General features: G+C 38.2%; 1 protein-coding gene across 2 annotated transcripts in view; it reads right to left on the bottom strand.

Moving 5' to 3' along the window:
- LOC117293424 (kinase D-interacting substrate of 220 kDa B-like) overlaps nt 1-16886 on the bottom strand; it is a 99115-nt gene that overhangs the window by 66111 nt on the left and 16118 nt on the right. Inside the window, exons 1-3 of one of the 2 annotated variants that reach the window (XM_033775754.1) lie at nt 16669-16864; nt 8267-8365; nt 6146-6244 (exon numbers count right to left, since the gene is read on the bottom strand). In XM_033775754.1, coding sequence (XP_033631645.1) covers nt 6146-6244; nt 8267-8365; nt 16669-16704 — 234 coding nt within the window. In that variant the 5' untranslated portion in view covers nt 16705-16864. Of the gene's footprint in view, nt 1-6145; nt 6245-8266; nt 8366-16668; nt 16865-16886 lie in introns of those variants that run through there. The other variant, XM_033775753.1, reaches the window with a different exon arrangement.

The following is a 16886-nucleotide window of genomic DNA, read 5'->3' as shown; positions in this document are numbered from 1 at the left end:
ACTTGTTCTTATTTAAGGACGCATAGCCTTAGGTTTTTAATAACTCCTAAAGAGTCCTAGGACTAATCCTAAGTTTGCACTATCTTTGTGAAATCGACCCCTTTCAACGATGTTTGCTCTTAATTGAGTAGAGTAGTTCAGCAACGTTCGAGGAAATCAGTTCATCTTCTTTTTTCTTTTTTTTTCTTTTTTTTAACAAAGGGTTGATAACCATTTTCCATAACTTGCCCAACATATTATTGATATAATATGTGGAAATACAGCAGAAACTTTCAGAAAGATAGGTTATTGAAGTGATGAATTCTGAGACCCAATTATTTAGCACCAGGGTTTACAATGTGCTACGGCGCATTAAGCAGCCAGAGCCAGGAACACCGGGGCGAACCCCTTCTCTTTTTGATAAGTGCACTGGGTTATTTTACATGCGTTACACAACACATGGGACCAACGGCTTTACGTCCCATCCGAAGGACGAAGCAATGGTTAAGTGTCTTGCTTAAGGACACAACTGTCTTGGCTGGAGATTCGAACCCACACTATGCTGATCAGAAACACCAGAGTTTGAATTTGGTGCTCTTAACTGCTCGGCCACGACACTTCCATAAGTTGTAAACAAAACAGTCCTACAATGGGCAAAGATACAGATTACACTATCCTGCCTACAAGACTGTCCCTCCCCTATGATCAAGCTAGGGTCCCTCCCCCTAAAAAGTCTACTACCAAACTAATCTTGTGCCACCACAATGACCATACAAACCTACTTGGTATTGGACACTGAAAAGCTGTTGATAATATAAAAACATTGTGAGAAATGATTCCCTATGAGGTAAGTTCCACTACAAATTATGAATCTGATATAGGCGATGTGACCCATGTTTACATTCAAACCGCCCTCTGTTGAAAAAACACTGTATACGTCATGTTTCGCCGGGCAAAAAGACATGTAGTCATGGTAAGTTTGCATACACTTTCTAGCTGGCTGCCAAAACACAAAGGTTTTGCCCGGCGGTATGCGCGCGAATCATGTTATGGTTTTCGTGTGAGGTCAGAGGTCACATCGTCTATATGCTTCAGCCTTTCACAGGCATCTGAAAGCACACAACTCTATTAAACAATAGTGTTTTTTCTTTTGTAATTTGCTTGGAACTACATTGACCAATTGTGCCCAAATTTTCACAGCTTTGTTCACCAAATTGAGGATAACAATCTTTGACAAATTACAAAAAGTAGACCCTGCCTTTAAATTTCCTAAGCATTGAATCAAGATAAAGACTGAAGACAAAACCACACAGGGCTTCTTCTCTTATAGCTACCCTTCCATTCTGTACCCTGGTCTCAGTCCTTAATTGCACATTCCCAGTCTTGTCGTCTGCAGCATAGCAACCCACAAGACTCTGCAATTATCCTGCCTCATAATGAAGGACTGCTTCTACTTATCCAAGAGGCTGGAGACGGAAAAACGTGATCTTGAAATTTCTCCCATTTTTTAGATTCCACTCGAAGGGATCAAAAGGGCAAATTCCAACACTCAAGTGGAAACAGTGACCATCTTATGATTGCTGATAATTAATCTATTTGAAAAATTTTAATTAAAAAATGTGAAGGGCTTTTAGTTTTCCCTCTTTTTTTTCCTTGTGTAGTATGACGTAAGTAACATACAGAGTTTCGAGGGTTTTTTAACTAAGTAACCTACACAAATTTGAGTAAATGTCAAAAAGATATTATAGAAAATAGAGACCGCTAACATACGCTAGAACAAACAGGAAACACAAACTCAACAAAGCCCATGTCTTTTAGATGATGTTTCTCGGATCACAGACGTGTGACAAATCCATGAACTGACAATAACAGTGGAGTACTTGCCTTCTGTCAGTCGGTAACCAATCCACTGAACTAAAAAATCAATAACCGACAGCTTTGTAGCACCGCGGTCAAATATATTGCTTTCCGATATTGATGTTCAATGAACGAGCCATGATGAGCATGAGCAGTATCATTTATTTCGCTATGGGTTGAACAAAGACAAATATTTGAACCTGCAACTACTGGATTAACATGCCGGCACTCTACCAAACAGAGGTGAAAGTCAAAAGGTCGGACAACATGATCAAAACTTTAGGAGGTACATTGAAATAAACTTTTCTACTTTTCTAACCCAGTTATAAAAATTCATTCCTAGAATGAATTAAATGCAGTGCCAAGGTAATAATAATAATAATAGTAATAGTGGCTTCTTATATAGCGCTCAGGCCCGTCAAGCAGTGATGCTCATGGCGCTTCAACATTAAACCATCTCAGCTCCCTGGGGAGTATACAGCCTGTGCCGCCAAATATGTAGCGCAATCAAGGCTAATCCAACCACAAGAACCAACTCTGCCCTCACAGGTACCCATTTACCCCTGGGTGGAGAGAAGCAATTATAGTGAAGTGTTTTGCTCAGGGACAGAAGTGTCCCGATCGGGATTTGAACCAACACTCTGATAAACAGAATCACCAGAGCTTGAGTACACATGTAAGCACTGTTTGAGATTAGAATGTTGATCTCAACTAGACTTTCTCTCTCTATTTTCAGCACAATAATTATCCAGTAGGTTTCTCATACAACAAAATAAGGACAAGCAAATAACGAATTCTGCGGGAAACGCGGAAGAGTTGCATGCCTGAGTTTAGCACGGTTCATACTCCTGCGAATACAAAGCAGATTGTGGCATCATATGGCTGTTTTCACGGCAAATGTTTCTTAGGAGTTGAACACAGTGCAACTGTTGCAAATTATTAGTTGCAAAGTTGTGACGTCAAAATTTGCATCGCACTCAAATTGGCAGGAAGTATCAACCGGGCATTATGGATTTTAAGGAGCTTCTGGGAACAGTATCCAAAGCACTAGAGAGGCAGATCAATAAGCAGGATATCTTTTCGAATGAAAAAATAACAGCTATTTTTTGACCAGGCAGACATAAACCAAAGTATAAATTCAGATAAAAGTCTGATATTTTGTTTATCCCTGACCAACTGAGTCATCTATTGTTTGCGTTGTGCCTATTTGTAAAATATCTTTGTTCGGGGTGTGAATAAAAAGCCATGAACTTCTAAGTGTCCCCTTCTCCCCCCCCCCCAATGGCTTCTAACTGACTTGTGCTGAAATTTGGATAGAGTTTGACTCCATTATTGCATACAACGGTGCAGCAGTAGGACACCCACAAGACCACAGGGCTTGTAAATAGCTCAACATATTTTTAACGACAAGAATTGAAGTGAGAAACTTGAAAAAGAAAAAAAATTGTATATTATGCAAGAGAAGTCTTCATCAACATATTTCTACCATCAGACTAAAAGTCACCATTTGAACAAAAACACAAGACAGCCAGACTTGCCGCAGGCCTGCATTCCAGTGTAAAATTAAAGCGCAGACAATGGCTGTAAGGGCTAGCCATAACTTTCAGACAGTCTCTTTGAAAGAAAAAAACAACCTAAAACCTTGCTTTCCCTGCACTTTTCGTTTACAGCCAATAAATATCCAGCAGTTTTTTAATGACAGTAATACAAAATACCCATCTGCCATTTCAAATTAAATGTACAAAATCTACTTTCGGTGCATTTGGCTAATGGCTAACAGAGCCATTTATAGTTTTTACCCAAGCAAGAAATTAATTGACAATAGTGCATGAAATGTCCTTCAGTATTTAATCATCAGGCTGGACTAATCCTGTTTAACCAAACCTAATTTATAAGTCTAATTGAATCCCGTCCCAATGGTGCACCAAATCAAAATGCCCTTACTTCACACCATTATTCTATAAGCACATCCCTATACACAGACATCTATTAGCTATTATAAATGGGTACAGCAATCAGCCATGACTCACCCATTATTTATTTAAAAGACATGACAGGATTATAACAAGAAGCCAATTGGCAGTTGTGGTTTTAAGAGATTGATGACTCAATTAGTTTGCGTTGAGTTGATGAGAGACCTGTTATGTACAGAGTGTGATTGGTCTAATCATCTCAAGGAGATACGATTTCACCCAGGGGAAATATTGACATAAGCACCTTTAAAGATAGGCCAACCTCAGGAATCTGCTTTAAAGGCCCTGGACACTTTTGGTAATTATTCAAAATAACTGTTAGCATAAAGACTTACTTGGTAATGAGCGATGGAGAGAGCTGTTGATAGTATATAACATTGTGAGAAACGGATAAAGTTTTTGAGAGAGGCTTCAGACCTAAAGTATTTTATCAAAATTTTAGACATCTGAAAGCACACAAATTTAAGTAACAAGGGTGTTTTTTTCTTTCATTATTTTCTTGCAACTTGGATGACCATAATTGTCAAAGACCAGTATTCCAACATTTGGGCTCAATTGGTATTTGAAGTTGCAAGAAAACAATGGAAAATACCATTGACCCTTGTTGCACAAATTTGTGTGCTTTCAGAAGACTTCAGGGCTTAAGTCTTTCTCAGATTTAAATATTTTAGTGAGAAATTACCTCCTTCTCAAAAACTACGTTACTTCAGAGGGAGCCGTTTTTCACAATGTTTTATACTATAAACAGCTCTCCATTGCTCGTTACCAAGTAAGTTTTTATGCTAATATACATTTTTAAGTAATTACCAAATGCGCACTTTGCCCAATTTCATAAAGCTGTTAAGCAGAAAATTCTGCTAAGCAAGAAGTGAGTGGGATACCAGTCACAGCAATGATAAATGATAATCTGCCTGGTAACCTTTTTTTGCCGATTATTTGTGCTAAGCAAGTTTTTTAAACGGAGTGTTAATTTTCATATTACAGTCTCCAGACTCACCGCAGAAAATTCTGAAACGTGTAAAAGTCTTGAAAATTTTATTTGAACTGTTCATGTGAATACTATAATGCATTCAATGCAGTGCAAGGGTACACAGATAAGCTGGGTCAGAGATTAGAATATTAAACTCTAAAAAAAACTTTGGTCTCTCTCTCTATTTGAAGCGCCAAAATTATCCAGTAAACCTCCCATGCAAAAAAATGGGCCTAGCAAATAAAGTCATGTTTTGACCAAAAAGGAAGAGATATAGTTACATTGTGTACACAAATGGTTCTCCCCTCTTTCAAGAGCGAAATGGCTGCAAGTGAGTTTCCTCAAATAATATTGACCCGAACGAGGAGGAAAAAATTGAGTGTTCCTCAAAGGTGTGTAGAGATCATTTGCAACTTCCTATCTTCACTCATTGCTGACATATCAGATTTGTCACAAGAATATCCTAAACAATGACAGCCTCAAGCCAACAACATCAACCACAAAATAAACTTTGACTCTTCCCTCTTGTTTATTATGAATTTAAACAGAACCAATGGGAGACTTTGAGGGTGGTTTAAAGGGAGTGGACACTATTGGTTACTACTCAAACTAATTATTAGCATAAAACCTTTCTTGGTAACGAGTAATGGGGAGAGGTTGATAGTATAAACATTGTGAGAAACAGCTTTCTCTAAAGTAATGTAGTTTCAAAAAAGAAGTAATTTTCCACGAATTTGATTTTGAGATCTCAGATTTAGAATTTGAGATCTCAAAATCAAGCATCTGAAAGCACACAACTTGGTGTGACAAGGGTGTTTTTTCTTTCATTATTATCTCGCAACTTCGACAACCCATTGAGCTCATACTTTCACTCGTTTGTAATTTTATGCATATGTTGAGATACACCAACTGTGAAGGCAAATCTTTGACAATTACAAATAGTGTTCAGTGTTTTTTAAGAGGCAGCTGAATGGGAGACTTTTGGACGGTCCTTTTTCAGTTCTCTCCAGTACTGCGAGTGCTCAGACCTAATGCGCGCCATACTAAGCATGTGCGCACATGCTCAGAGCTGCAAAAAAGGACCGCTATGTCTACTGTCGCCAGTGTCTCTAAAGTCTCCCATTACCAGCTTGACAGGCCTGCAGCTAGATCTATTGTTCTCCAAAATGCGAGCACACTTACAGCTACAAGAACAATGGGAAAGTTACCTAAGTTTGCTGACACTTAGTGTCTCAAACACTCCAAGTCTGTTCGTTTTGTAGTAAAACGAATTTACAAATATTGGAGTACTGTCTCCTCTCCAACTTCAGGCGTAAACAAAACAAAAAAAAAACAAAAAAAAATGAACATAATATTTGATACTTACGACATCTGTATGGTCGATCTCCGCTCCCTTGGTGAGGAGACCTTTTACTATATCTAGATGACCATCCTTGGCCGCAAATATCAGAGCAGTCCATTTGTCCTGTACAAGAAAATAACAACATAAATAACCACATTTTAAAGCCATTGGACACTCTCAGTAAACAGTATTGTCCAAAGGCCCACACTTCGTGTATCACAACTGATATAAAAAATAACAAAACTGTGAAAATTTAGGCTCAATCGGTCATCGGAGTCGGGGAAAAATAACGGGGGAAACCCACCCTTGTTTCCGCACGTTTCGCCGTGTCATGACATGTGTTTAAAATAAATCCGTAATTCTCGACAACGAGAATTGATACTTGTTTTAATGTTTTCTTGAAAAGTAAAGCATTTCATGGAACAATATTTCAAGAGAAGTCTTTCACTATTACCTTCTGTAAACCCTGTAAGTTATTTGTAAATCTGTGAACTGTTATTTTTTTTCTGAGCTGAAAGTGTACAATGGTTATAAGGCAAAGTATACCTTTGGTTTTTGGAACCGTTCAATTGTAATGATCCCTTTATAAATGTAGATGTATACAAAAAAAACTGTGCTTGACTGCTTGGCCACAATATGACACAAGGCTATGACAAATCTGAAGCTTTTGGGTGAGGACTACATGTATGTAGCAGTAATCCGTTCTATCAAGTGATGGTTCTGGTTCTGGTTCTTGCTTAAAGTCGCCTGGAAATAGAACTTTAATTTTGTCAAACATAAGAGTATATGTTTAGTAACAATAAAACAATTCTTTTTTAGTAATTAATTTAGGATTTATATGTTTAAAAAATAGATAAAGTTGTTTGGGGGGATGACTCCGCCTACCCCTTTTGTGACGTCAATCGAGGCAGACTTTGCCTTGATGCGTAGAGTAAACACACGTGCAAAGTACATGCAAGTCCAAGTCGCGAGCTTGTACGTTTCGAAAAAAGTTTTTTTTCTTGCATTTTTCCAGCAATGCCAACCAAGTGTATTGCTGCTTGATGCAGCAAAACAACTAAAGATAGGGTCAGCCTGCATGGCTGGTCAGACTCACAAGAGCAATGTCCGGTCCAACGTCTTTTTCAGCGCTGTGCAGCATTTTCTCTTCAAATATTGTGCCTCGATTGACGTCACAAACAGCGCCCTTTCAGGTCAGGGCCTACTCTTAATTCATAAATACGATAAGAACTAATTTTTTAAAACCTTAGTTAACTGTTTATTCACATTCCACTCATCAAAACACATATATATTAGTGACAAATGCTTTATTTTGACAAAATACCACTTCCAGGTGACTTTAAGCTGCTTTATAAAGTTGACCCATACTACACTGATTGGTAAAGCTGAGCAGTCTATGTTCACCGGACCCAAGCCCTGCCGTTCTTCAGCAGATTGTGGGTTTGAATCCCTGAGCCAGGCACATACCACTATTGCTTCGTAAAAAGTCTGCTCTACCAGCCCGGCTCCTAATGGATGACACCCATGCCTTCATCCATGCCTTCATCCTTACAAACTGTGAAGGGGGTAACCCTGTTTAAGCCCCCAGCAGCCGATTTTACGAAACGCTAGGATCAATCCTATCTCGAGTTAGGACGAGTAACCCGCCCTAACTTAGGATGGGTTCAATTTGTCCAACGTTAGGAAGAGTTTGGTGAAATGACGGCTGGAGTAGATGGCTATGTGCCCAGCCGTCGATTTCACCAAACTCTTCCTAACTTGGTATTAATCTTAGGACTTAGGACGAGTTGAGTTCCGTATCTAAATACGTAGCACGCATTGAACCCATCCTAAGTTTGGACGGTTTACTCGTCCTAACTCGAGTTAGGATTAATCCTAGAGTTTCGTGAAATCGGTTGCTGGTGACACTACTGCTTCTAGTGTTTCTTTATGCGCCTTGGGTGCCATTATAGGCAGATATGTGCGCTTTAAAAATCTTGAATTATTATTATACTTATTAGATCAGTGTCGACAGTCTAAATCAGATAGGTGAAGCCCTCACCTTGAAGTGGCCACCTGATGCAAGATGATATCTCATTTGAAAAACAGAGGGTAAAAAAAACAAGAACAAGACTTCTGTTGATGCTGATTGCCAGACAAACTTACCTCATCAACTGCTTTGATATCAGCTCCTCTGTCCAGTAACTCCTGCACCAGCTCTAGTTTACCAGCTTGGGCAGCACACATCAGAGCCGTCTGCCCACCCTGGAAATAACCAAAGAGAAAAGGCCAACAGATATTAAGATTTAGTCCAAAGTGAATGAACAAGTATTCATAAATACCTCAGACAGTTTCGCTATTCCCATTGGTCGAAAGCGCGTCACGTGGGGGTGTTTAAACCTTTGATATTGACCAGTAAAAGTGTTGAAACATGGGCGTGACACGCGAGCTTGCACCTGCGATATAAAGACAGTTTCTTCATTCCTACTGGTCGAGAGCAACGGCTGGAACAGTTGTGCCACATCACGCGATACGCGCAATGTGCACAGCAATCTCCTAATAAGGAGTTGTTTACCCGAGGGCCTTACCATTTCATAGCTGGAGGGGTGTTGTGTTGAAAGAAATCATGTAACAAATATAATTTTTGCATTTTTTGTACGTTTTGACCAAAAAGTATTGATGTTTTTTTACCGAAAAGGTTTTTATGAATGGGAATCAAAGTGTGTTGAATTGGTTTTCAACTAGTGGTTTAAACCTGCCGAGGCCTGGTTCTTGATAATTTACTTCCACTTCATCTCAGTAAGTAATAATACATTGATTCCCTTGATCAAACCTCTGGCTGATTTGGGTAAACTTTACAAGGACAAATACACTAGATTGTGTCTCCACCATGCTAAGTTTCAAATCCTACTCATGTACATGGTGTTACTACAAACCTTTCTAGATTGTATCTCAACCATGCAAACTTTAAATCCTACTCATGTTACTGCAACCCTTATTACATTGTATCTCCACCATGCAAAATTGAAAATCCTACTCATGTTCAGTGTTACCGCAAACCTTATCAGACATGTTTGATTGTATCTCTACCATGCTAAGTATCAACTCCTACTCATGTAGGCCTACATGGTGTTACTACAAACCTTTCTAGATTGTATCTCCACCATGCAAAGTTTCAAATCCTACTCATGTACATGGTGTTACTGCAAACCTTACTAGATTGTGTCTCCACCATGCAAAGTTTCAAATTCTACTTATGAAAATGGTGTTACAGCAAACCTTACTAGATTGTGTTCTCAACATACAAACTTCAAATCCTACGCAAGTACAAGACTGTTACTGCAAACCTTACTAGATTGTATCTCCACCATGCAAAATTGAAAATCCTATTCACGTTCACAGTGTTACCGCAAACCTTATTAGACACGTTTGATTGTATCTCTACCATGCATAGTGTTACCACAAAGCTTTACTAGATTCGATCTCCACCATGCAAATGGATATTAAACCTTACTGATCAAAAGTTATTTGTACGTAATGAGCGATTCACAATTATTGCAATTAATTTGTGATATTGGAAGTATTACAATATTAATTACTCAACTGTCGTAATGAGCGGTTCACAATTATTGCTTTCTTCCGAGCATATAAATGGATCACTTTGTCAGACCAAAAAGCTCTAGCCCCCTCTTTCATCCACATTTGTGTTTGAATTCATAAACATGCTATAAAAGTATAATAGCAATTAATTTGTGATATCGGAAGTCTTAAAATATTAATTCCCCAACTGTCATGTCTGTGACATAATTTTTTATAGATTGCTAGAGGTACAAGTATTATCAGTGAGCTCTCAGATAGAAAGTGATGAATCTTATTTGATAATGACCTATCCTTCCGTTTTAGTTGTTTAACACCAAATACAGATGCGAGTCACATGCTTGTATTTACATAAAGACTACCTCTGATGATTCGTCTTACTCATACAGTCCAAGCAAAGTCAATAACCCATATCCACTAGAGGCAATAACTTTACACGCTTTTGACCGTCTGCACTTTTTCAAAGCCATTTCTACCATGCAGAGCCATGGACGGTTTACAGATATTATTTCAAGCAAACCGGAAAGGAATTTCACTGATTAAAAAACATACTTCAAGTGATTCCATGTTAGTTTAAACATTCTAGGATTTTTTAATCGCTGGCAGGTGAATTTCGGTCGTTAGCCGTTGCAGCTGCTGCAAAGTTATTCCCCCTATGGGCTGTGTGGCGAAGACCGAACTCTAAATTAAAGAAATTTTTCAGATACTTGTCAAAGTGTTGATGCTACATTTAAGGTAGGAACAGGGATCTTGAGTTAATTTACTTGTACGTGCGTGTGTTTGCTGATGTGACAGGGCTTTATAGATGGAGTTTCATAAGCTCACTGCCCATTCTTCAGTTAATGCCAAAATGTTTGTGCAAGTTATTTACTGTAGTCTTATAGTGCACGTATCTACCAATAAGGTACTCACGGCACATGAAAAAAAAACAGAAACTAAAAGACAGGTTTTTAAGATTTGTAATTATGAGACCAATTTCAATCACTACCTGACTAGGTGCTTCAATTCATTGTGACTTTGAGGCTAGTCACAACTATTTTCAAAACCAAAGATTATGGGTTTAAAGGCAGTGGACACTATTGGTAATTGTCAAAGACTAGCCTTCACAGTTGGTGTATCTCAACATATGCATAAAATAACAAACCTGTGAAAATTTGAGCTCAATCGGTCATCGAAGTTGCGAGATAATAATGAAAGAAAAAACACCCTTGTCACACGAAGTTGTTGATTTCGAGACCTCAAGTTCTAAATCTGAGGTCTCAAAATCAAATTCGTGGAAAATTACTTCTTTTTCGGAGCCGTTTCTCACAATGTTTTATACCATCAACCTCTCCCCATTACTCGTCACCAAGAAAGGTTTTATGACAATAATTATTTTGAGTAATTACCAATAGTGTCCACTGCCTTTAAAGTTTTGTAATTATGAGACAAATTTCAATCACTACCCGCAACTATTTTCAAAACCAAAGATTACGGGTCGCAGCAAGCACAAGAAGGTAAAATTCAGGTTGAAATGTGAAGTTTGCTTTGCAACAATACATCACTATGGTTGCAACTTCAACACTAGTCACCCAGGTCAAATCAGAAGTGTAGATAATGAACATGTAGACATGCCGTCCAAGGGCATCTTAAAGACACTGGCCACTATTGGTAATTGTCAAAGACCAGTCTTCTCACTTGCTGTAACTCAACATTATATGCATAAAATAATAAACCCATGAAAATTGAACTAAAAAAATAGTTAATGGCCTGACGTTTCGACCCTAGCAGAGTCTTTCTCGAAGGCTAAATGACAACACAACAAACATGAACAGGTAACTAAGTGAAACACAAGCAGTGAAGTGGAAATACATGAATGGGGTTTATAGAAAGCATACAGAAAACAGCAAGGGGCAAACAATGAATCGGTCGTCGAAGTTGCGAGATATTAATGAAAGGAAAAATCAACCTTGTCGCACCATGGTCAGACGAAGCTGTGTGCGTTTAGATGCTTGACTTCGAGACCTCAAATTCTAAATCTGAGGTCTCGAAATCAAATTAGTGGAAATTTGTTTTTCTTCTTGAAAACGACTACATCACTTCAGAGGGAGCCGTTTCTCCCAATGTTTTATACTATCAACCTCTCACCATTACCTGAATCAAGACAGGTTTTATGATGACAATTATTTTGAGTAATTAACAATAGTGTCCACTGTCTTTAACATTTTAAATTTAGCTTTTAAAAATATATTTATTGTGGAACCTTGAACCGCAATACAGTTGGCATAAGGTACTGAAAGTAAAGATGAAAAACCATTATGCCAATCAATGGATGTACATGTAGGAACGTGTCTGTACATCAATTACAAATGCATTATGTATTGTGTTATGATATAACTGGTTTTAATCAATAGTATACACATAATGAATGTTTATGAGTGCAATGGTGCAAATATGTTCATGAGTTGAAAGATGGAATGTTCTATTCAATGAGGCGGAGCCGAGTTGAATGGAACATTCCAGCTTTCAACGAATGAACATTTTCGCACCATTGCACGAATGAAAAACATTCATTATTTGTTTTATATAACATCCAAGTAGATCTTTGTCATTTTGATTGAAAGATACAACTTTCAAAACAAACAAAGCGTAGGCCTACAATTTTTAATTGTAGAAGCCGAATGCTAGTAATTTTACTAATATGCCTTGCAGTAACACTGCTGCGTTACGACACGCGCACGCAGTGATGTTTTTACTCAGCTTTTTCGTTCCATCCGAAAAGTACCATTGCACGCTGGCAGCGTGCAATGGTACTTTTCGGATGGAACGAAAAAGCACGGTGAGTGACTCAGCGTGCAATGGTACTTTTATTTGCTATCACGTGACGGACAATCCTCCAATCAAATGGCAAGGATCTGCTTGGGTGTTATATAATAATTGCTGTACCACACAATGCGCTGATACCTTTAGAGGAATAAATAAAACAAAGTGCCCTGCAGCACTGGGAAATCTGAGCACCTCTATCATAACTATAATCAAAACCACATTGTAGAATACATATTGTACATACATGTAGGTGCATGTATACCGGGCCTTCAAATAACCCACGGCACCAACAGCAAATTGCAGTGGTGCCCTTTGCTTTTGCTGTGGTGCCCTTTGCTATGGTGTCCAATCTAAACTAAAATGTTCCTCATAGAAGTGCCCCTTACTAGAGGGAAATTGCTTTGCCCCTTCAATAACGAAGTTCAAGACATGAGTGTATACAGTATTTGTTTAGACTGTGCGGATCTTATACTACAGTCAACTGATGGGACTATTAGGTCCCATTTTTGGTTTCATTTGTTTATCACCCAAACCCACTTCACATCATTACATGATGACATGTGAATGAATTTGTCTGACATTAAAAATAACAAACCTTAAATTTAAACTCAGTTGGGCGTCAAAGTTGCGAGAGAATAAGGGAAGAACAAACACCCTCGTCTTGTGTGCTTTCAGATGCTTGAATTTGAGACCTCAGCTGACGTCTCAAAATCAAATCAAATATTATACTTTTCTCAAAAGTTACGTTACTTCAGAGGGAGCCATTTTCTAACAAAGTTTTATACTATCAACAGCTCTCCATTGCTCGTTACCAAGTAAGTTTTTACTCTAACAATTATTTTGAGTGATAACCGATAGTGTCCAGTGCCTTTAAGTTTGGTTTCAGGATGTATACTCTAAGGATGTGTGCAGAATGTCATTACAAATATGTTGTTATACAAATATTGGATGCATATGAGTGCACTGTTGCAGAACATAATCACACGGTCACATCTGCACTATTCCATTTCACAAGGTGAGGTCGATGAATTGGAAAAGCCAGATTTCACTATAATATTGGAGTCCAGCTCAATTTGACTGCACCATCGACAGCAAATAGGATTTCTAGCTCAAAATATTGAACACAATGATGTGTACATCCCAGATGTCATGCTCCACTTTCGATATCACATTCTGTATCAGTTGATAGATAGTACTCACAAGGCCCATGATGGTGCACGTTATTTTCAACAGCTGCCGGGTGCCTATCTTTATGTAAAGTGAAAAGACACAAAATTGAGAACTCATTTTGCCAAAACACATTTTACAGACACCCCCTCCCTCCATGTGGAGACATCTTTTGTTCTTTCCTTCGTCCCTGTAATTAAGAACCTCCCATAGACTTTGCACACAAAAATCCTTACGGAGCACTCCCAGTCTTTACAAAACACCTACATTGAAAAGCGTTCTAGATTTCATACGAGATTGACCGGTGAAAAAGCTGAATGTCTAGCGAAATGCCGAGCTAACTTACTAGTCCTACTGACTAGTCACTGAACAAACCCTACAGGCAGAGTAGCGAACAGCAATTCCCACATCAACCATCAAGCGCTACTGGGAGCACGTCTTGATATTGTACTACGCCACGGCTCTTTACACAAAACCAACACAAAACCAGCCGAGTGTAATGTGAAAGAACAGACAGCATCCATTTTAAGTACTGTGTGGTTGATGCAACTTTGTAACCTTGCACTATGGGTTGTCAAGATGCTTCTACTGTAAATGCCAGCTAATAATTTCCTTCAAAACTTCTGAAGCTAGAAATCCAGCGATTTTCAGGAATCAGTTATCCCAAACAATTTAAATTTGGCTGACAGAAACGTTTCTCAGACTGTCTATTCCAACAGCAGATCAATCTCCCTCCCCTATGGACAAAACCGCTCCAGATCTTTGCCAATATCTCAAAAGCACTACCATCTTTTCAAATGCAATTTTCACAGGTTAGTTTGATGTTATATATCTACAATTTGTAACAAACAGTGGGTTCCAATAAACGTAATCAATCCCTAATACTTAGACAAGTTTACCAGACATCTGTGAGCAAGCAGTAGTCTCCATGTTATTGGTCCATACAGTCTGGCATACATCTGACATAAATCTAATCCTCACGACAACGACAAGACGAGTGTTGTCCCCAAACGCCGTCCACAGAAATCATATACATCCAAACATTCAGAAGTCACATTCTAACTTGGTCATGATGGTAAATAAAGTGTTGGACGACCACTAATACCTCTTCTACATACACCATTCAAGCTATATTACCACTGACTGCATGAATGCAATTGCATTTTTTATATATATATTCAAATTGAACTATTAAGGACCACACGTCATGTCCAGCTGCTAATTTATAATGCCCTGAACGACAAACACTTTTCACAGATTAATTAAAATGTAAATGTACTACTCCCCGGTTGGTAGTGCTTAAAGACTATTGCAGACGACTTATGTTGCTAATGATTCTCATTTGCATAAACTCGTTGTGAGTGAGATCTGGTTACGCTTTGTGCTGTATAGTATTTCGCTGTAATGACATGATGACTCAATTAGTGTTGCTCGTTTTAAATCAAACCCACCCAATCTCGTTAAAATCCGATCATCCAATCTTGTTAAGCACTTACTGTGTGTCAAGTGGCCAATTGAGATGATAATTCTTATTATGGCAATACTGCATTGTAGTGTGACATATGGTGCATAAGGTGTTTTCTGACTTGTTTAGTACGCAACCTGTCATCTATTGTCATGGATTGGCCAACAGTGGTCAGTGCTGCAAAACCATGACAATAGAACTCAGAATTCTCCAACCATCACTGGCAGAATGTTCACTATTTACGACCATCACACAAAACGCTGAATTAATCTTGCCTGTTTCCTTTCAAAGATTTTCAACAATAACAAAATTAAAAAAATATTTGACGAATTAAATAATAAAAGCTGTAGTTTTCATAACCCAGTGCAAAATAACCGCATTATTTTAATTATGCTTTGATCTTGAGGTTTCCAGTCACGTTGATCATTTCTGTACGTTTGATACATGTAAACCATGATACCAGTTTCATACATGACGTATAACTTATTCCATCCATAGCAGTGATGTACAATGGACAAAATTAATGATAAACTAAAGAACATGCTATTACGTACATTTTGGGTCCTAATGCGGTAAAAAGCTTTCATTCAATTCAATGCACAGAGCTCATATAAGTGAATACAATCAGTGCACAAATAAAATTGCCCAAAACCACACCAGGGCGGAAAACATTTCCCAATTAATGTTTTTTTTCTAAGGACCAGCATAATTTTGAACGGACATGGTCCACAAACTCATTTGGTCTTGTTTTCAGTAGAACAATTACGAGGCATCAGTTTGGTTATTTCCATACCAATTATTGTGTAAGGCACCCAGTCTAGACAACAAGAATCATAAAATGTCTTTCTAATTGGCCATTCAATCTTAATCAGATGCCCAAGGCACAGAAAATGCAATTATATACAAACACATAAATGGCAATCACAGAATGCAATCAAATCACAAACACAACAACTCTCAAGTTTCATCAAAGTTAATTTGGACAAGTCAGTCTTGCGGGCATTTAAAAAGTTTTGTACAAAACAATTTAACTAAAAAACAAATACTTTGATTTTGAAGGTACTTCACAATCCATAGTGAAGGTACAGCATTTGTAAGTGACCAATCCCCCTCTGAGTTTGACTATTTAACAAGGGAAAGAAAGCATTTTCTACTCACTCTTGATGTTAATGGAAATAATACCTTTTGGTTAGAAACCTACAGCAGCTTTTGCACCTATAAAGCATTTTGAAAATTGTTTCACTATGTAAAAAGCTAAAAGTTTTTATAGCCAAAATTTGTGTCTGAGATTCCTAGACTGTGTATTCATGTACTGTTAGGCCTGGTTCGTCCTGCGAATGCGATTGCCAGAATGCCCGGTTGCTAGTGGCAGTTTAAATCCTATATTTTATCAGCATTTTGTACATGTTTCCTACAACCCACTTCCTCTATTCTTTTCTTTCCCATCTTACCCTCAGCAATGTATCCAAAAACAACAAAACATGAATGAATAATGGAAATAACTCAAATTTGCCTGAGTAAAAGTACATCATACCTCAAACCAGAAGTTTTCGTCCCAGGCTATATCCATCTCGATTCCAGAATGAACACCTTCAACAATCCAAAGCTATCCAACTAGACTTCCGCAACCAAATCACCACAAACGCATCTATTAGCCCCGGAAAAACATTTTCTGGCAAGCAAGCAGGACGTATCAATTTATACTGCGGCTACCAGTTCGGCTACCAGTCTCGTTTCAGACGGAGTTGAGAT

Source organism: Asterias rubens, chromosome 8 (genome assembly GCF_902459465.1).
Source record: "Asterias rubens chromosome 8, eAstRub1.3, whole genome shotgun sequence".
NCBI classification, from domain to species: Eukaryota; Metazoa; Echinodermata; class Asteroidea; order Forcipulatida; family Asteriidae; genus Asterias; species Asterias rubens.
This window is presented reverse-complemented; position numbering and strand designations above follow the sequence as displayed.